General features: G+C 38.2%; 1 protein-coding gene across 1 annotated transcript in view; it reads right to left on the bottom strand.

Annotated features, from left to right (window-relative positions):
- LOC116756386 (RAD52 motif-containing protein 1-like) overlaps positions 1 to 22,558 on the bottom strand; it is a 70,958-nt gene extending 48,400 nt beyond the window's left edge. Inside the window, 2 exon segments of the mRNA XM_032636638.1 lie at positions 10,720 to 10,945; positions 22,398 to 22,558. Coding sequence (XP_032492529.1) covers positions 10,720 to 10,945; positions 22,398 to 22,558 — 387 coding nt within the window.
- Between the last annotated feature and the right edge of the window lie 735 nt (positions 22,559 to 23,293).

Genomic DNA, 23,293 nt, shown 5'->3' with positions numbered 1-23,293 from the left:
TGGTGTCCATGCCAAGCAAAAGATTTAAAACTCATAAACACTTACACACCTAATAACAGAGCTTCAAAATACATGAAGCAAAAATAAATGTTAAAACGTCAAGTAAAAATAGAAAAATCCACAACTACAATCAGATATAATTAATAGAACAAGTAGACAGAATATTAGTAAAGATATATATGGCTTGAAAACCACAAACAAATTTGACTTAACTGACATTTATAGAACATTCCTCCCAGTAACAGCAGAATACAGTCTTTTCAAGTACACATGGAATACTGCAAAGACAGAGCATAATCTGGGCCATAAATTAAGTCTCAGTAAATGTAAAATAATTCAGGACATACAAAGTATAGTCTCTGTACATAATGAAATTAAAATAGAAATCAACAGAAATATCTCTAGGAGATCCCAAAATATTTGGAAATGAAATAACAGCCTTACAAATAACCCATAAATCAAAGAAAAAAATTAACAGAAAAATTAGAAAGTTTTTCAATTGAATAAACATAAAAGTACAGCATATTAAAATTTTAAGGATGCTTTCAAAGCAGCAGTGGGGATGAAATTTATAGCACTGAACACCTATGTTTTTTTAAAAAGGAGGAGGAGGAAGAGAACAAGAAGGAGGATCGGGAGAAAGGTCTCAAATCAATGACCTTAGCATCTATCTTGAGAAATGAAAAAAAGATCAAATTAAACCCAAAGTTAGCAAAAGAGACAAAATAATTAAGATTAAAGTGGAAGTCAGTGGGGCTTCCCTGGTGGCGCAGTGACTGAGAATCTGCCTGCTAATGCAGGGGACACGGGTTCGAGCCCTGGTCTGGGAGGTTCCCACATGCCGCGGAGCAACTAAGCCCGTGAGCCACAACTACTGAGCCTGTGCATCTGGAGCCTGTGCTCCGCAACGGGAGAGGCCGCAATAGTGAGAGGCCCGCACACAGCGATGAAGAGTGGCCCCCCCCCCCGCTTGCCACAACTAGAGAAAGCCCTTGCACAGAAACGAAGACCCAACACAGCCAAAAATAAATATAAAAATAAATAAATAAAAGGTTACTATTAAAAAAAAAAAGTGGAAGTCAATGAAATAGACAAACAAGAGAGAAAATCAACAAAACCAAAACTGGGCTGTTTGGGAAAACCAAAAATACTGATAAACCTCTACCAAGATTTTTCACAAAAAGAGAGAGAGAACAAATTACCTATACCAGGAATGAGAGAAGTAAAATCACTACAGATTCTAAAGATAATGAAATATTATGAATAATTTTATATCAATAAATTAACAACTTACATGAAATGGAAAAATTTCTTGAAAGACACAAAATACCACTCACTTGAGAAGGAATAACCTGAATAGTCCATATCTATTAAATAAATTGTATCTGCAGTTAAAATCTTTTCCACACACACACACACACACACACACACACACACACACACACACACAGACACACACACAGACACACAGGAAAAAAAAAGAAAAAATATATTCCAGGCCCAGATAGCTTCACTGGTGCAATCTGCCAAATATTTAACAAAGAAATAATACCAATTCTACACAATTCTTGCAGAAATTTGAAAATGAGGGAATACTTCCTAAACCATTACACAAGACTAGCATTATCCTAATACAAAAATAAAAGATATTACAAGAAAACTATGCCAATAACTCTCCTGATCATGAATACAAAAATTCTAAGCAAAATTTCAGCAAAATAATTCCAACATTTACAAGGATAATACATCATGACTAACTTGAGTTTAATCCCAAAAAGGTACAGTTGGCTCAACATTCAAAAATCAATGTAAGGGACTTCCCTGGTGGCACAGTGGTTAAGAATCTGCCTGCAAATGCAGGGAGCATGGGTTCGATCCCTGGTCCAGGAAGATCCCACATGCCGCAGAGCAACTAGGCCCATGCGCCACAACTGCTGAGCCTGTGCTCTGGAGTCTGGGTCCACAACTACTAAGCCTGCGTGCCTAGAGCCCGTGCTCTGCAGCGGGAGAGGCCACTGCGATGAGAAGCCCATGCACTGCAACGAAGAGTGGCCCCCGCTCGCCATAAATAGAGAAAGCCCACATACAGCCACAAAGACCCAATGCAGCCAAAAAATAAAATAAAATTAAAAAAAATAATAAATGTAATTCACCTTATTAACACACTAAAAAAAAAACCTATATGATTGTCTCAGCAGATACAGAAAATAAATTTGACAAAATCCAACATCAATCCCTGATGTAAAAAAAAAAAAAAAAAACTCTCAGCAAACTACAAACAGAACTTTCTCAATGCAATAAAAACAGTCTACCTAAAATGTACAGATACCATCAAAATTAATGGTAAGAGGGCTTCTCTGGTGGCGCAGGGGTTGAGAATCCACCTGCCGATGCAGGGTACACGGGTTCAAGCCCAGGTCCAGGAAGATCCCACATGCCATGGAGAGTCACAACTACTGAGCCTGCACTCTACAGCCCGCAAGCCGCAATTACTGAGTCCGCATGCCACAGCTACTGAAGCCTGCATGCCTAGACCCGTGCTCCGCAACAAGAGAAGACACGATAATGAGAAGCCCGTGCACCACAACTCACTGCAACTAGAGAAAGCCCACGTGCAGCAGAGAAGACCCAAAGCAGCCTAAAATAAATACATTTTTTAAAAACAAAATTTTTAAATAATAATAATAATGGTAGGAGACTGAATATCTTCCCCCTAAGAACAGGAAGAAGACAAGGATGTCCATTCTCATCAGTTCTAGTCAGCACTGTACTAGAGACTCTGGTCAGGGCAATAAGGCAAGGAAAACAAATAAAGGGTATCCAGTTTGGAACAAAAGAAGTAAAACGGTCTTTATTCATAGAAGACACGGTTGTCTATGTAAAAAACATAGACAACATGATGGAATGTGCAATAAAGCAACTAGACCTGGTACGTGGATTTAGAAAGGTTGCAGGATACAATATCAACATACAAAAATCAATTATATTTCAATTTACCAGCAACAAACTATTGAAAGTGGAAATTTTTTAATATATCATTTTCAATAGCATCAAAAATATTAAATTATTAGGGACAAATTGGATAAAGTATGTGCAAGATGTGAACACAGAAAACTACAAAATACTGTTGAGAGAAACTGAAGACCTAAATAAATGAAGTGATAAACCATGTTTATGAGTCAGAAGACTCAAAATCATTAAAATATCAATTCTCCCCAAACCGATCACATAAAATCACAATCAAAATCCAGACAGACCATTTTTTGTAGAAATTGACAACATGATTCTAACACTTATACAGAAATACAAAGGAACTAGGATATCCAAAACAACTTTGAAAAAGAAGGGAAAAGTTGGATTAGCATTATTATTACAAAAGATATGGCAATCAAGAGGGAGCTCTTGTCAAAAAAAATTAACAAATCGATCAACCTAATAGAATAACGAATTCAGAAATCAGATTCAAACATATATAAACAACTGGTTTTCAACAAAGGCACAAAGACAATTCAGCAGAGAAAGAATAATCTTTTAAACAGATGGTGGTGCAACAATTGGATATCCATATGCAAAGGCAGAAAAAAATTATCTGATATATCCTCATATCACATAGAAAAATTAATTCAAAGTGGGTCATAGACCCATTGTAAAAACTGAAAATTATAAATTTCTAGAATAAATCATGGCAGAAAACTTTTGTAATTTGAATTAGGGGGAAATTTCTAAGATATGACATCAAAATAATGGTCCATAAAAAAAAGTGATATATTGGACTTCGTACTAGTCAGCATTCTCCAGAGAAACAGAGCCAATAAGATGTAGAGAGAGAGAGAGGGAGAGGGAGGGAGAGGGAGGGAGAGAGAGAGAGAGAAAGAAACTTACTGTAAGGAATTGGTTCATCACCAGGAAAGACTGAAGTCCCAGCTCAAAGCAGTCAGGCAGGAGTTTCCTCTTATTAGAGCAGGAAATGGGCTTTTTTGTTCTATTCAGGCTTTCAATTGATTGGATGAGGGCCATCCAAATTAGGGAGGGCAATCTGCCTTACTTAGTCTACTGATTCAAATGTTAATCTCAACTAAAAACATCCTCACACAGGACCTCCCTGGCGGTACAGTGGTTAAGACTCTGTGCTTCCACTGCAAAGGGCACAGTTCTATCCCTGGTTGGGAAACTAAGATCCTCCATGCTATGTGGTGCAGCCAAAAACAAACAAAAAAATCCTCACAGACACACCCCTAATAATGTGGGTCCAAATATTTGGGCACCCCATGGTCTAGTAAAGATGACCCATCAAATTAACTATCACAGACCTCATCAAAATTTTAAACTACTCCTCCTTGAAAGACGCTCTTAAGACAATGAAAAGGGCTTCCCTGGTGGCGCAGTGGTTGAGAGTCCGCCTGCCGATGCAGGGGACACGGGTTCGTGCCCCGGTCCGCGAAGATCCCACGTGCCGAGGAGTGGCTGGGCCCGTGAGCCATGGCTGCTGAGCCTGTGTGTCCGGAGCCTGTGCTCCGCAGCGGGAGAGGCCACAACAGTGAGAGGCCCACGTACCGCCAAAAAAAAAAAAAAAAAAAAAAAAAAAACAATGAAAAGACAAGCAAAAGACTGAGAGAAAACATTTGCAAAGCATATACCTGGTAAGGGACTCTTATTCGGAATATATTAAGAACTCTCAAAATTCAACAATAAGAAACCAAACAATCCAGTTTGTAAAAATGAGCAAAAGATTTGAACATACGGTTCAACAGAGAAGATGTATGAATGGCAAATAAGTATATGAAACAATTCAAAAACATTACTCATTAGGAAAATGCAAATTCAAACCACAACAAATCTATTTAAATAGTCAATTTTTTTTTAAAATGACCATACCAAGTATTGGCAAAGACGTGGAGGAACTGGAACTTTCAAACATTGTTAATGGGAAAGTAAAATGGTAGAATTGCTTTCAAAAATGTTGGGCATTTTCTTTAAAAAGTTAAACCTACCATATGATCCAACCATTCCTCTCCTAGTTATTTTTTCTAATAAATTTATTTATTTATTTATTTTTGGCTGCATTGGGTCTTTGTTGCTGCACACAGGCTTTCTCTAGTTGCAGCGAGCGGGGGCTACTATTCGTTGTGGTGTGTGGGTTTCTCATTGCAGTGGCTTCTCTTGTTGTGGAGCACGGGCTCCAGGCATGCGGGCTTCAGTAGCTGTGGCTCGCGGGCTCTAGAGCGCAGGCTTAGTAGTTGTGGTGCACAGGTTTAGTTGTTCTGCGGCATGTGGGATCTTTCCGGACCAGGGCTCGAACCCGTGTCCCCTGCATTGGCAGGCGGATTCTTAACCACTGCGCCACCAGGGGAACCCCTCTCCTAGTTATATACCTAAGAGAAAGAAAGCATATGTCCACACAATGACTTGTGCACAAATATTCATAACAGATATATTTGTAATGTCAAAACTTGGAAACAACCGAAAGGTCCATCAATGGGTAAATGAATGAATAAATTGCTATATCACACAAAGGAATACTACTCAGCAATAGAAAGAAATGAATTATTAATAAACACTACAAACATCAATGTATCTCAAAATAACTAAGGTGAATGAAAGAAGCCAGATCAAAAATAGAAATTATTATGTACTACAATGAATGTTAAATTATAGAAAATATTAAAATAATCCATATCGATAGAAAGCAGATCAGTGGTGGCCTAAGACATGGCTGGAGTGAAGGGGAGGTTTGTGCAAGCTTGGGAGACCGGGATTACAAAGGGGCATGAGGAAACTTTTGGGGGATAGTGGATGTGATCATGATCCTCACTGTGGTGATGATTTCCTGGGTGTAGTATACATCAAAACTTATACACCTTAGGTATGTGTAGTTTATTATATTTGTTTAAACCTCAATAAATCTACTACCAAAAAGAGCCTGCATCCCTAACATGACAATTTTTTAAAAAGAGCAAATAAGAACAGGAAAGAAAGTATAGGTTAGTTCTCCTATATTATGTATAAAAATATTTAATGAGGAAAAATAAAGTTTACCTATAGAGATGCAAATAATATCTTATACAAAATACCCCCACTATATCATTGTCCTATGATACAAATTTCTCTATTTAAAATTAAAGATCCTGTTCATAGATTAGCAAAAGAAGAGTTTCTAATTTCTGATTTTGTAAATAAAAATATTTTTTAATTAATAAAATTAAAAACACATTAAATATATATTTTATAAAAAGTAAAGAATAAGGAATTATATATGAAGCTACCTAAATATGTTTAACAGTGAACTTTTTCAAATAATTAACACATAGTCATGTCAATTTTATGTAAAATATATAAATTTTAGGGCTTCCCTGCTGGCGCAGTGGTTGAGAGTCTGACTGCCGATGCAGGGGACACGGGTTCGTGCCCCGGTCCGGGAAGATCCCACATGCTGCGGAGCGGCTGGGCCCGTGAGCCATGGCCGCTGAGCCTGCGTGTCCGGAGCCTGTGCTCCACAGCGGGAGAGGCCACAACAGTAAGAGGCCCACGTACCACAAAAAAAAAAAAAAAAAAAATATATATATATATATATATATATATATATAAATTTTAAAAGGAGAAAAATAATAATATATAAATCCATATCCCCAAAGCAACTATTCTTTGTTTCAAAATAAAACTAGAAAGATATCAAAATGTATTTAAACAGATGATTGAAATCGTAAGCATTATGCAGTTTTGTGTTATGATTTTTTTCTTAATATTGAATCAAAGTCATGGGGATGTAATGTACAGCATGGTTATTATAGTTAACACTATATCAAATATTTGAAGAAAGAAAGTAGACCTTAACATTTCTCATCACAAGAAAAAATTTGTAATTATGTGTGGTGATGGATGACTTCCTGTGGTGATCATTTCACAATATATGCAAATATCAAATTATTATGTTGAACACCTGAAACTAATATAATGTTATATTTCAATCGCAATTTTTTAAAAAACTGAGTCAAGTATTTTCTCAATCACAGTATAAACTCTACAATAAATTAGTTTAATTTTGGATGGTTTTAGTAAATCCTAGGTGTGTGGCTATTGTTCTTTGACCTCTTTAAAGCCTTGCCTGCTCTTTATATAATAAGTATTGAAAAGATACAGGCATGATCTTAATTCCACATTCTGTATACCCCTCACCATTCGGTAGGACTAGAGAAAGTTTCCAGTATTTTCTCTGCAATTTGAAGTCTTTGGGGGTTTAAATAGTTGTAGGTCAGCTCAGCAACTTGTCTATAAAACACAAAATTGAATATGTCCAAATGCTGTATTTTTCAGGACTATTAATTTCCAATGTTATTAAACTCAAACTTGAACTAGCCCTGTAGGGTGAAATGCAAAAAACACACTCATAAATTCTCTGTGAATTCAGTAGCATTCTCTTGGACAGTCTGCATACTTCTTCAATATTCTCAACAGGCTTGTTCCTGCTTTGGATTTTTCCAATATATGTATACTTACTTATAAATTTTATGTATATGCAAGTCTACTCATATAATATACATCTTAAATACCAGAAAAAAAGATGTTTTTAAAACATGAAATAAGGATGAAATCAGCCACGTTTTTAAAAATAATTATTTTATGTATTATTGGAACAAGTAACCTTGTTATTGTCACTAAAAATGTATCACTATGATTCAAAGGTCTGGCTCTTAGTTGAACTTATTTCAACACTGGGTTTTAGTCACCAGTATAACTAAACAAGCTACCTCTCACAACACAGAATTCTAAAAGGGGGAGAAAATATATCATCAGCTTGCTAAGTAAGTCATGATGTTCATTTACTAATCACATAGGGTTCACTTCATGTCTCGGATGTATCATTTTTAAATATCTTGCTAAAGGGATGATTTCATACAAGCTTTAGTCAATATCTCAAGGCAAAATAAACAGAATGTGGTATATTAATAACCGTACCTGTTAATCATATACCAAGTAGTTTCCTAGAAATTTTCTTTTTTTTTTTCCAGTTTACTTCTTCTTTGACTTGATTAGCTTGTTGTTTTTGACCTCACCGTGTACTCCAACAGGCTTGTACTGGAGGCGGAAGGAATGCGGCTCTATCATTTTCTAGTGTTTGCTTTTCTCTTGCATTACTGATATAACTTAAAATTCACGATTTCTTTGCAGTAATCACCTTTAACAGCTTTACTGAGGTATAATTGACATACGGTAAATTGCACATATTTAAAAGTGTACAATTTGATTAGTTTTAACATATGTATACACTCGGGAAACCATCATCACACTGTCTTGATTATGCAACTTTATATTAAGTCTTGAAATCAGGTAGGATAAGTCCTGCAACTTTATTCTTTCTCAAAAAAGTTTTGGCTATGCTGAGTCCTTTGCATTTCCATGTGAATTTTAGAATCAGTTTGTCTATTTTGACACACAAAGACCACTGGGGGTTTTGGCTGGGACTGCATTGCATCTATTAGATAAATTGGGGATAATTTACATCTTAATTTTGAGTCTTCTTTACCAGAATTCTGTCTATTCTCCTATCAAGTATTAAGAGAGATGTATTCAAATCTATAACTAAGGGACTTCCCTGGTGGTGCAGTGGTTAAGAATCCGCCTGCCAATGCAGGGGACACGGGTTCGATCCCTGGTCTGGAAAGATCCCACATGCCATGGAGCAACTAAGCCCATGTGCCACAACTACTGAGTCCTGCGCACCTAGAGCCTGTGCTCTGCAACAAGAGAAGCCACTTCAGTGAGAAGCCTGTGCACCACAAGGAAGAGTAGCCCCCACTCGCCACAACTAGAGAAAGCCCGTGTGCAGCAATGAAGACCCAAAGCAGCAAAAAATAAATAAATTTATTTATTTTTTAAAAATCTATAACTAAAATTGTGGATTTGTCTATTAGTTACAATTATATCAGTTTGTAGTGACATGTATTCTGAAAATCTGTTATTAGGTGCATAAACATTTAGAATTATTATGTCCTCTTGATAAACTGACCCCTTTATCATTATGAAATCACCTTTTACCCTGGTAAAGTCTTTTCTCTGAAATTTACTTTGTCTGATATTAAAATAGTCACTCCAGATTTCTTTTAATCAATGTTAGCATGGTATATGTTTCCATTCTTTTACTTTTAACCTACTTGTTACTTGAGATATTTACATCTAATGCTATTATTCATATGATTCGGTTTCAGTCTTACTATTTGTTTTCTATTAGTTCTATTTTTTTTTTTTTTTTTTTGTGGTACGTGGGCCTCTCACTGTTGTGGCCTCTCCCGTTGCGGAGCACAGGCTCCGGACGCACAGGCTCAGTGGCCATGGCTCACGGGCCTAGCCGCTCCGCGGCATGTGGGATCTTCCCGGACCGGGGCATGAACCCATGTCCCCTGCATCGGCAGGCGGACTCTCAACCACTGCGCCACCAGGGAAGCCCAGTCCTATTTTTTATGTTCCTTTTCTTCTGCCTTCTTTTGTAAAAATTATTATTATTATTTTTTTTTCTCCTGCTGTACGGGCCTCTCACGGTTGTGGCCTATCCCATTGCGGAGCACAGGCTCCAGACGCACAGGCTCATCGGCCATGGCTCACGGGCCCAGCCGCTCCGCGGCATGTGGGATCTTCCCGGACCGGGGCACGAACCCTTGTCCCCTGCATCGGCAGGCGGACTCTCAACCACTGCACCACCAGGGAAGCCCGTAAAAATTATTTTTATTAATCTATTTTATCCCCTTTACTGTTTTATTAGCCATAATTTTGTTTTGTTATTTTAGTGGGTTTTTTTTTTATTGCTTTGAGGTTTATGGTATTCATCTTTATCACAGTTTACTTGCAAGTGATATTATACTCTCTATATAGTATAATATTCTTACAATAGTATACTTTCATTTCTTCACTTCCCCTTTTACACTATTGTTACCATATTTTTATACTTTTACATGTATATTATAAACCCATATACAATTCAACTCATTCCTTCCCCAGGGAGAAGCTGGGATCTGGGGTTTTTCACCTGCTTGCTCTGTGTGGAGCCTGAGGGAGGGGCTATGGTGACTGCTTGCTTTTACTTCAAACCACCATTTTTGTTCCCCCTGGCCCCCAGGGCACCTAGAATATGCCAGGTCCCATGAGCACTCCAAGAACAGAGGTGAGATAGAAGCCGGTACCTTGGGAAGCCCCCCAAAAAAGCAGGAGTGTTGGACACATCGTCCAACTCTTTTCCCTCTCCACGAAGAAGTGGGCACTAGGGGTTTCCTTCTGATTGTATGGTGCTGTGCCAGGGGTAGGGATTATGGTTAGAGGATTCTCTGCTTTTCCTACTGACTTCAAAGTGGGTGCAGGAGCCTCTAGATTTGTTTCTGGATTTCTCATAAGGGGGTTTGTCCATTTACTGTTGTTGAATCAATGTGTTCATGGGGGAAAGGAGGGTCCAGGGATTCCAATTCCACCATCTTGCTGACGTCACCCCTCCTTTTCTCTTAAATGGTAATGTGAATCTTTGGGTGATGGTCAAAAAATGTACAGAAAACATTATGAACTGAGTTAAATGTTATGAAGCAATACAGTGAACCACTTAGAGCATTTAACCAAGGAAACTGTTGACTATATGAGAAGGAAACACTTTCTTGAGAAAGTTAATAGATAAGTAGTGGAAAACTTCTCCAAGCAAAAGAAGTGTTCCTTTATAGCAGGGGTCCCCAAGCCCTGCAGTACTGGTCCACAGCCTGTTAGGAACCGGGTCACACAACAGGAGGTGAGCAGTGGGCGAGTGAGCGAAGCTTCATCTGCTGCTTGCTCCCCATCTCTCGCATTGCTGCCTGAACCATTGCTCGCATTACATCCTGAACCATCCCCCCCCAGCGCCCGCCCATGGAAAAATTGTCTTCCACGAAACCAGCCCCCAGTGCCAAAAAGGTAGGGGACCGCTGCTTTATAGGACCTATAACAAGAAGAAGTGTGGAGCACTGGAACAAGAGCAAGTTTGAGGCCAGGGAGGTGTCAGGGGTCTGATCATGCAAAGTTTGAAAACCTTAATAAGTCATTTTAGACTTTATTCTGAGAGCAATCAGAAACCACTAAATGACTTTAAGCAGAAAATAACACAATAAGATATGTGTTTTGAAGAGACTTTTTTTTTCAATTACTTCCAGAAAATCAAAAAGAAAGGGAAGAAGCAGTATGAAGATCTAGTTGTCCTTGACCTAGATTAGTATGTTGGAAAGATTCTCAAACAAATATGGGAAGGGAGAAGAAAGAATGCACCAAGTATCAGTCCACAGAATACACAGGGTTGGGAGGCCCTGACCATGGAAGGGTAAGGGAGAAAATCGACATGAGGAAGTATTGTATGGGGTTAAAAGTGCCCTAGACTGTAGGGTACAACAGATTTGAATTCAATTCCTGACTTGGCCACTTACTAGTCATGAAATTCTAGGCAATTATCCCCATTCTACAGATTAAGAAGTTTAAACTCAAAGAGGCTAATCGTACCTACCTCATACAGTTGTAGTATGACATGTAAACCTCTCAGTATAATGCTAGCCCCATAATAAGTGCACAAAAAAATGTTAACTCTTAGGTGTGGTGGTATTGTAACTAAATTGACTTAAAAAGATTAAGTGATGTATGCTCTAGGTCACACAGCTGGTAGCTATAAAATTGTTTTTTAAAAAATTACTTTTCAATTCACATAGATTATTTGGCATAAGAATTATACTGACAGCCTTGCAAAAAATGCCAATTTCCCACTCTGATTACCAATGTTAAAAACTGTCATTTTAAAAAAAAGTTATTTTATTTGACAAGATTTTAAATGATTGTGTTCTATTTCTGGATTTCCTAACAAAAAAGATTTATTTCATACACAAATGTTAATTTCTGTTGTATTATATAAGTGTAAAATTCTAGATCAAAGGTTATGCTAAGAAACAGAATGTAGACTACAATATTGTAAAGTCAAAATATTCTGTTATAATGTGTTTTATTATCTATTGTTATTTTGCTTTCATTCTTTGACTTGAGTTGGTAAGGGCTGTATTTTTATTCAAAATAATACATATTTGCAACGTTAAATAGGAAACATGGAGATTACACATATATAACATCCTTAAGGTATCATTTATATGTGGAATCTAAAAATAAAATGATACAAATGAACTTATTTACAAAAGAGAAACAGGCTCACAGACCTCGAAAACAAACTTATGGTTACCAAAGGGGATAATGGAGCGTATGGAGAGATAAATGAGGAGTTTGGGATTAACAAATAACAAATTAACACTACTATTATATAAAATAGATAATCAACAAGGACCCACTGTATAGCACAAGGAACTCAATATCCTGTAATAACCTATATGGGAAAAGAATCTGAAAAAGAATGGATATATGTACATGTATAGCTGAGTCACTTGGCTGTACACCTGAAACTAACACAACATTGTAAATCAACTATACTCCAATATAAAATAAAAATTCACACACAAAAATAAACTCAAAATGGATTAGAGACCTAAATGTAAGACCAGACACTATAAAACTCTTAGAGGAAAACATAGGAAGAACACTCTAACATAAATCACTGCAAGATCTTTTTTGATCCACCTCTTAGAGTAACAGAAATAAAAACAAAAATAAACAAATGGGACCTAATGAAACTTCAAAGGGTTTGCACAGCAAAGGAAACCATAAACAAGACGAAAAGACAACCTTGAGAATGGCGGAAAATATTTGCAAACCAATCAACGGACAAAGGATTAATCTCCAAAATATATAAACGGCTCATGCAGCTCAACATTAAAAAAACAGGCTGGGAGCTGAGGCTCGGGCTTCAGTCGGAGCGCAGGGAGAGGACTGGGGTTGGTGGCGTGAACACAGCCTGCAGGGGTTTAGTGTACCACGGCTAGCCGGGAGGGAGGCCGGAGAAAAGTCTGGAAGAGGCAAGAGACTTTTTCTTCCCTCTTTGTTTCTTGGCGCGCGACGAGGAAAGGGGATTAAGAGCGTTGCTTAAAGGAGCTCCAGAGAAGGGCGCGAACCGCGTCTAAAAGCGCGGACCCCAGAGACGGGCATGAGACGCTAGGGCTGCTGCTGCTGCCACCAAGAAGCCTGTGTGTGACCACAGGTCACTATCCACAACCCACCTCCGCGGAGCCTGTGCAGCCTGCCACTGCCAGGGTCCCGAGATCCAGGGACAACTACCCTGGGAGAACGCACGGCGCGCCTCAGGCTGGTGCAACGTCAGGCCGGCCTCTGCCGCCGCAGGCTTGCCCCACACTCCGTGCCCCTCCCTCCCCCAGGCCTGAGTGAGCCAGAGTCCCCGAATGAGCTGCTCCTATAACCCCGTCCGGTCTGAGTGAAAAACAGACGCCCTCTGGCGACCTACATGCAGAGGCGGGGCCAAATCCAAAGCTGAACCCCGGCAACTGTGCGAACAAAGAAGAGAAAGGGAAATCTCTCCCAGCAGCCTCAGAAGCAGTGGATTAAAGCTCCACAATAAACTTGATGTGCCCTGCATCTGTGGAATACCTGAATAGACAACGAACCATCCCAAATTGAGGAGGTGGACTTTGAGAGCAAGATTTATGATTTTTTCCCCTTTTCCTTTTTTGGTGTGTATGTGTATGCTTCTGTGTGAGATTTTGTCTGTATAGCTTTGCTTCCACCATTTGTCCTAGGATTCTATCTGTCCGTTTTTTTTGTTGTTGTTGTTATTTGTTTTTTCTTTAAAAATTTTTTTCCTTAATAATTATTTTTTATTTTAATAACTTTATTTTATCTTTATTTTATTTTATTTTATTTCTTTCTTCCCTCCCTCCTTTCTTCCTTCCTTTCTTTCTTTCTTTCTCTCTTTCTTTCTTTCTTTCTTCTTTTTCTCCCTTTTATTCTGAGCCGTGTGGATGAAAGGCTCTTGGTGCTGCAGCCAGGAGTCAGTGCTGTGCCTCTGAGGTGGGAGAGCCAACTTCAGGACACTGGTCCACAAGAGACCTCCCAGCTCCACATAATATCAAATGGCGAAAATCTCCCAGAGATCTCCATCTCAACACCAGCATCCAGCTTCACTCAACGGCCAGCAAGCTACAGTGCTGGTCACCCTATGCCAAACAACTAGCAAGACAGGAACACAGCCCCACCCATTAGCAGACAGGCTGCCTAAAATCATAATAAGTCCACAGACACCTCAAAACACCACCAGACGTGGACCTGCCCACCAGAAAGACAAGATCCAGCCTCATCCACCAGAACACAGGCACTAGTCCCCTCCACCACGCAGCCTACACAACCCACTGAACCAACTTTAGCCACTGGGGACAGACAGCAAAAACAATGGAAACTACGAACCTGCAGCCTGCAAAAAGGAGACCCCAAACACAGTAAAATAAGCAAAATGAGAAGACAGAAAAACACACAGCAGATGAAGGAGCAAGATAAAAATGCACCAGACCTAACAAATGAAGAGGAAATAGGCAGTCTACCTGAAAAAGAATTCAGAATAATGATAGTAAAGATGATCCAAAATCTTGGAAATAGAACAGGGAAAATGCAAGAAACATTTAACAAGGACCTAGAAGATATAAAGAAGAAACAAGCAATGATGAACACCACAATAAATGAAATTAAAAGTACTCTAGGGCTTCCCTGGTGGTGCAGTGGTTGAGAGTCCGCCTGCTGATGCAGGGGACACGGGTTCATGCCCTGGCCTGGGAAGATCCTACATGCCGCAGAGCGGCTGGGCCCATGAGCCATGGCCGCTGAGCCTGCATGTCTGAAGCCTGTGCTCCGCAACGGGAGAGGCCACAGCAGTGAGAGGCCTGCATACCGCAAAAAATAAAAATAAAAAAAAATACTCTAGATGGGATCAATAGCAGAATAACTGAGGCAGAAGAATGGATAAGTGACCTGGAAGATAAAATAGTGGAAATAACTACTGCAGAGAAGAATAAAGAATAAAGAATGAAAAGAACTGAGGACAGTCTGAGAGACCTCTGGGACAATATTAAACATACCAATATTCGAATTATAGGGGTTCCAGAAGAAGAGGAAAAGAAAGGGACTGAGAAAATATTTGAAGAGATTATAGTTGAAAACTTCCCTAGTATGGGAAAGGAAATAGTTAATCAAGTCCAGGAAGCACAGAGAGTCCCATACAAGATAAATCCAAGGAGAAATATGCCAAGACACATAATAATCAAACTGTCAAAAATGAAATACAAAGCAAACATATTAAAAGCAGCAAGGGAAAAACAACAAATAACACACAAGGGAATCCCCATAAGGTTAACAGCTGATCTTTCAGCAGAAACTCTGCAAGCCAGAAGGGACTGGCAGGACATATTTAAAGCGATGAAGGAGAAAAACCTGCAACCAAGATTACTCTACCCAGCAAGGATATCATTCAGATTTGATGGAGAAATTAAAACCTTTACAGACAAGCAAAAGCTGAGAGAGCTCAACACCACGAAACCAGCTTTACAACAAATGCTAAAGGAAATTCTGTAGGCAAGAAACACGAGAGAAGGAAAAGACCTGCACTAACGAACCCAAAACAATTAAGAAAATGGGAAAAGGAACATACATATCGATAATTACCTTAAATGTAAATGGACAAATGCTCCCACCAAAAGATACAGATTGGCTGAATGGATACAAAAACGAGACCCATATATATGCTGTCTACAAGAGACCCACTTCAGACCTAGAGACACATACAGACTGAAAGTAAGGGGATGGAAAAAGATATTCCATGCAAATGGAAACCAAAAGAAAGTTGAAGTAGCAATTCTCATATCAGACAAAATAGACTTTAAAATAAAGACTATTAGAAGAGGCAAAGAAGGACACTAAATAATGATCAAGGGATCGATCCAAGAAGAAGGTATAACAATTGTAAATATTTATGCACCCAACATAGAAGCACCTCAATACATAAGGCAAATACTAAAAGCCATAAAAGGGGAAATCGACAGTAACACATTCATAGTTGGGGACTTTAACACCTCACTTTCACAAATGGAAAGATCATCCAAAATGAAAATAAATAAGGAAACACAAGCTTTAAATGATACATTAAACAAGATGGACTTAATTGATATTTATAGGACATTCCACCCAAAAACAACAGAATACACATTTCTCTCAAGTGCTCATGGAACATTCTCCAGGATAGATCATATCTTGGGTCACAAATCAAGCCTTGGTAAATTTAAGAAAATTGAAATTGTATCAATTATCTTTTCTGACCACAACACTATGAGACTAGATATCAATTACAGGAAAACATCTGTAAAAAATACAAACACATGGAGGCTAAACAATACACTCCTTAATAACGAAGTGATCACTGAAGAAATCAAAGAGGAAATAAAAAAATACCTAGAGAAAAATGACAATGGAGACACGATGACCCAAAACCTATGGCATGCAGCAAAAGCAGTTCTAAGAGAGAAGTTTATAGCAATACAATCCTACCTTAAGAAACAGGAAACATCTCGAATAAACAACCTAACCTTGCACCTAAAGCAATTAGAGAAAGAAGAAAAAAAAAAACCCCAAAGTTAGCAGAAGGAAAGAAATTATAAAAATCAGATCAGAAATAAATGAAAAAGAAATGAAGGAAATGATAGCAAAGATCAATAAAACTAAAAGCTGGTTCTTTGAGAAGGTAAATAAAATTGATAAACCATTAGCCAGACTCATCAAGAAAGAAAGGGAGAAGACTCAAATCAATAGAATTAGAAATGAAAAAGGAGAAGTAACAACTGACACTGCAGAAATACAAAAGATAATCAGAGATGACTACAAGCAACACTATGCCAATAATATGGACAAACTGGAAGAAATGGACAAATTCTTAGAAATGCACAGCCTACCAAGACTGAATCAGGAAGAAATAGAAAATATAACCAGACCAATCACAAGCACTGAAATTGAGACTGTGACTAAAAATCTTCCAACAAACAAAAGCCCAGGACCAGAGGGCTTCACAGGAGAATTCTATCAAACATTTAGAGAAGAGTTAACACCTATCCTTATCAAACTCTTCCAAAATACAGCAGAGGGAGGAACGCTCCCAAACTCATTCTACCAGGCCACCATCACCTTGATACCAAAACCAGACAAGGATGTCACAAAGAAAGAAAACCACAGGCCAATATCACTGATGAACATAGATGCAAAAATCCTCAACAAAATACTAGCAAACAGAATCCAACAGCACATTAAAAGGATCAGATACCATGATCAAGTGGGGTTTATTCCAGGAATGCAAGGATTCTTCAATATACACAAATCAATCAACACGACACACCATATTAACAAATTGAAGGAGAAAAGCCATATGATCATCTCAATAGATGCAGAGAAAGCTTTTGACAAAATTCAACACCCATTTATGATAAAAACCCTGCAGAAACTAGGCACAGGGGGAACTTTCCTCAACATAATAAAGGCCATATATAACAAACCCACAGCCAACATCGTCCTCAATGGTGAAAAACTGAAAGCATTTCCACTAAGATCAGGAATAAGATAAGGTTGCCCACCTTCACCACACTTATTCAACATAGTTTTGGACGTTTTAGCCACAGCAGTCAGAGAAGAAAAGGAAACAAAAGGAATCCAAATCAGAAAAGAAGAAGTAAAGCTGTCACTGTTTGCAGATGATATGATACTATACATAGAGAATCCTAAAGATGCTACCAGAAAACTACCAGAGCTAATCAATGAATTTGGTAAAGTAGCAGGATACAAAATTAATGCACAGAAATCTCTTGCATTCCTATACACTAATGATGAAAAATCTGAACGTGAAATCAAGAAAACACTCCCATTTACCACTGCAACAGAATAAAATATAAATAAAATAAACTATCTAGGAGTAAACCTACCTAAGGAGACAAAAGACCTGTATGCAGAAAATTATAAGACACTGATGAAAGAAATTAAAGATGATACAAATAGCTGGAGAGATATACCATGTTCCTGGACTGGAAGAATCAACATTGTGAAAATGACTATACTACCCAAAGCAATCTACATATTCAATGCAATCCCTATCAAACTACCACCGGTATTTTTCACAGAACTAGAACAAAAAATTTCACAATTTGTATGGAAACACAAAACACACCGAATAACCAAAGCAATCGTGAGAATGAAAAATGGAGCTGGAGGAATCAGGCTCCCTGACTTCAGACTATACTACAAAGCTACTGTAGTCAAGACAGTATGGTAGGGGCTTCCCTGGTGGCACAGTGGTTGACAGTCCGCCTGCCAATGCAGGGGGCACGGGTTCGTACCCCAGTCCAGGGGGATCCCACATGCTGCGGAGAGGCTGGGCCCGTGAGCCACGGCCGCTGAGCCTGCGCTTCCGGAGTCTGTGCTCCATGACGGGAGAGGCCACAACAGTGACAGGCCCACATACCACAAAAAAAAAAAAAAAAAAAAAAAAAAAAAAAGACAGTATGGTACTGGCACAGAAACAGAAAGATAGATCAATGGAACAGGATACAAAGCCCAGAGATAAACCCACGCACATATGGTCACCTTATCTTTGATAAAGGAGGCAAGAATGTACAGTGGAGAAAGGACAGTCTTTTCAATAAGTGGTGCTGGGAAAATTGGACAGGTACATGTAAAAGTATGAGATTAGATCACTCCCTAACACCATACACAAAAATAAGCTCAAAATGGATTAAAGACCTAAATGTAAGGCCAGAAACTATCAAACTCTTAGAGGAAAACATAGGCAGAACACTCTGTGACATAAATCACACCAAAATTCTTTTTGATCCACCTCCTACAGAAATAAAAACAAAAATAAACAAATGGGACCTAATGAAACCTCAAAGCTTTTGCACAGCAAATGAAACCATAAACAAGACCAAAAGACAACCCTCAGAATGGGAGAAAATATTTGCAAATGAAGCAACTGACAAGGGATTAATCTCCAAAATTTATAAGCAGCTCATGCAGCTCAATAATAAAAAAAAAAACCCAATCCAAAAATGGGCAGAAGACCTAAATAGACATTTCTCCAAAGAAGATATACAGACTGCCAACAAACACAAGAAAGAATGCTCAACATCATTAATCATTAGAGAAATGCAAATCAAAACTACAATGAGATATCATCTCACACCAGTCAGAATGCCATCATCAAAAAATCTAGAAACAATAAATTCTGGAGAGGGTGTGGAGAAAAGGGAACACACTTGCACTGCTGGTGGGAATGTGAATTGGTACAGCCACTATGGAGAACAGTATGGAGGTTCCTTAAAAAACTACAAACAGAACTACCATATGACCCAGCAATCCCACTACTGGGCATATATCCTGAGAAAACTATAATTCAAAAAGAGTCATGTACCAAAATGTTCATTGCAGCTCTATTTACAATAGCCGGGAGATGGAAACAACGTAAGTGTCCATCATCGGATGAATGGATAAAGAAGATGTGGCACATATATACAATGGAGTATTACTCAGCCATAAAAAGAAATGAAATTGAACTATTTGTAATGAGGTGGATAGACCTAGAGTCTGTCATACAGAGTGAAGTAAGTCAGAAAGAGAAAGACAAATACCGTAAGCTAACACATGTATATGGAATTTAAGAAATAAAACGTCATGAAGAACCTAAGGGTAAGACAGGGATAAAGATACAGACCTACTCGAAAATGGACTTGAGGATATGGGGAGGGGGAAGGGTAAGCTGTGACTAAGCGAGAGAGAGGCATGGACATATATACACTACCAAACGTAAGGTAGATAGCTAGTGGGAAGCAGCCGCATAGCACAGGGAGATCAGCTTGGTGCTTTGTGACCACCTGGAAGGGTGGGATAGGGAGGGTGGGAGGGAGGGAGACGCAAGATGGAAGAGATATGGGAACATATGCATATGTATAATTGATTCACTTCGTTTTAAAGCAGAAACTAACACACCATTGTAAAGCAATTATACTCTAATAAAGATGTAAAACAAACAAACAAGCAAACAAACAACCTAATCCAAAAATGGGCGGAAGACCTAAACAGATATTTCTCCAAAGAAGACATAGAGATGGCCAAGACGCACATGAAAAGCTGCTCAACATCACTAATTATTAGAGAAATGCAAATCAAAACTACAATGAGGTATCTCACCTCACACCAGTTAGAATGGGCATCATCAAAAAATCTACAAACAACAAATGCTGGAGAGGGTGTGCAGAAAAGGGAACCCTCTTGCACTGTTGGTGGGAATATAAATTGATACAGACATTATGGAGAACAGTATGGATGTTCCTTAAAAAATTAAAAATAGAATTACCATATGACCCAGCAATCCCACTACTGGGCATATACCCTGAGAAAACCATAATTCAAAAAGACACATGCACTCCAACATTCACTTCAGCTCTATTTACAATAGCCAGGTCATGGAAGCAACCTAAATGCCCATCGACAGACGAATGGATAAAGTAGATGTGGTACATATATACAGTGGAATATTACTCAGCCATAAAAAGAAAAGAAATTGAGTTATTTGTAGTGAGGTGGATGGACCTAGAGTCTGTCGTACAGAGTGAAGTAAGTTAGAAAGAGAAAAACAAACATCGTATATTAACGCATATATGTGGAACCTAGAAAAATGGTATAGATGAACCGGATTGCAGGGCAGAAATTGAGACACAGTTGTAGAGAACAAATGTATGGACACCAAGTGGGGAAAGCGGTGGGGGGGTGGGGTGGTGGTGTGATGAATTGGGCGATTGGGATTGACATGTATACACTGATGTGTATAAAGTGGATGACTAATAAGAACCCGCTGTATAAAAAAATATATATATATAAAATTTAATTTAAAAATATCCTTAAAAAGCATATGCATGTTTAATTGACCTACTAAGTGCACATTACAATTTTTCCTACTAACATGCTGCCCATCATCGAATAGACCTTCAGTGGAAGATTTGGGGGGAAGAGCAGTTTCAGGCAGTGATGCTCCCAACTTTCAATCTATCTCACCTCTATACAGTATGTCAAGTTCCTTGGAGATATTCCAGAAATTGAATACTATAAAAAATGCTTAGAATGAAAATGACTGTCATCTCTGATTAAAATCTCAGTAGATGTGCCTTTTAGGGAGAAAAATTTTTTGAGTGCAGTTATAATTGGACATGGTTTAAGTTTCTTAATAATTTACATTTCCTATGCTTTAACCAATGTAATGACAAAACTGAATGACAGCTAAACAGCTCCTTTTTATTTGAGTGTAAGGATCAAATTCCATGAGGATGAACAGGGCCCACATAGTGCCCTGTGAAAGTTTCTACTTCAACTCATTTTGCTGCCTCTTTAGACAAATCACATAAAGCCAAAATTTCACCCTGTTTGTAATCAACAGCTCAGTCTCTAATAACATCACAGTTTTCTCTGCAAATGTTGCCTGGGTACTTGAAAAATCATCTTAAAATATATTTCTTCAAGAGTCAAGCATAATTGGTGAAACATAAATTAGTCCGACTAATATTCAGACAGATGATGTTTATTTTGATCTCGTTCAGGCAGTCATCACACACTTCTGTGTAACAGGGATGTGGAAAAAGAGCTGATTAGTGGTAATGGGAGATCTAACTTTCAAAGTTCAATGCTGACCCTGACCCTTGAATTTTTCTTTTAGTTCAAAAAAGTGACTTCATCTCTTTGAGTCAAGTTAAGTAAATGAGGTTATTATTTGGACCAGGTGTGGTCTAGGGAAGTTTTCAGTTGATATTTTATGAATCCCTGACCAAGGTCATGTTGATAATAAGAGCTATGTCCCTACAATGGGGGTAATATAGGCCTATGCAAAGGTGAACCTATCCTTAAAGATTTTTGGAAGCAAGTATGGGAGATACAAGTATATTAAAATGGATATGTCTCAAGGTGGTTTCTGAATTGTACAGGTGATTTTTTTCTTTTAATGTTCTTTATTGCCGCAGAATTAAACATGCTCCTCAATTGTTCTATGCAAAGCCCTTCTCTTGTTTTACTTTATTTTTGTTTTCCCTTTTATCTTCAGTGCTCATTTTCTTTCTCCTCCCTACCCACAGTCTTGCCTATATATGTAACTTTGTAAAACATATGTTATTTGATGTGTCTTTGTGTTTTCAGCTTATGTAAAGGATGCTTAATCTCCTTAATTTATAATTTAAAACTATGTATTTAAAATCTATCTCCAAGTTTTACTATATATATCCCATTCAATGATTGTGATACTTTACTTATTTTACCAGAAATAGACATATAGGTTACCTCAGATTTTTCACTGTCACAAGTCCTCTGAAACCCAATTAAAATCTAAAAAAGATCAACAGAAAAATCATGTTAGCAGGACTTGGAGAAGGGACAGTATGCCAGTGTTGGGCATATACCCTTTATAGACCTCTGTGACATTTTCAATGGGGTAGATTCCTAGTCCATAGATCATGTCCTTCTTAATTTCATTACTAACTTCCAAATTGCTCTCCAAAATTACTTTATCATCTTTTAGTATCTCTGCCAGCAATGCAAGAATATTTGTGCTTGTCCACATCTTATCAAAGTTTGGTATTTTCTGACTTTTCTTTTTTTTTTCAACAATAATAAGTGAAACTGTAATAGGTGAAATGGTAACTCATTGTTTTAATTTACCTTTTTTCCCATTATCATAAGCTTGTGTATCTTTTCTTATACTTGTTTATCATTATAATAGGATAAGCTAGGCGATGCTGAAACATCAGTGGCAAAATTCAACAAACTTCTACCTTTTATGTTGGGCAAGGCTCCAGGGCAACTCTCCTTGTGGTTGCTATAGGCAGCTCCCATCTCATGACTCACTATCTCAGCTGACAGCCTCCAATGCTGACACTGAGCGGGAGAGAGGATGCAGGAGGCATCACAGATCTTTCCCACCTTAGCCTAGAGGTGGCTTTGTCACTCAGAGACTGTCGGCCAGAACAAGTTATATAACTCCAAGGATGCCTAGGAAATGTAGAGGACTGGATGTACTGTCTGCCACAGTGATTTAACTTTCCAACAAGTCTGTGTGCTTTGGGTTGTTAGAATACTTTTTATGCCTTTATAATAAAGAAAAAAAAACATGTAAGCAATGATCAAGAAATCAATTTTGTATGTCACTGTCAGTTGTAATCATGTCAGTCCTCTGTTCACAAGCTTTCAATGGAGCCCCACTGCCTAAAAGGCTAAATAAACTTCTTGGCCTAGGTTTCTCTCCAGTAATAGCAGACAAAATTTAGGATGACCATTCAATCCCATAAATGTTTGATCA

This window comes from Phocoena sinus, chromosome 7 (assembly GCF_008692025.1).
Source record: "Phocoena sinus isolate mPhoSin1 chromosome 7, mPhoSin1.pri, whole genome shotgun sequence".
NCBI classification, from domain to species: Eukaryota; Metazoa; Chordata; class Mammalia; order Artiodactyla; family Phocoenidae; genus Phocoena; species Phocoena sinus.
The sequence above is the reverse complement of the archived record's forward strand: the minus strand, read 5'-3'. Positions and strand labels throughout refer to the sequence as shown.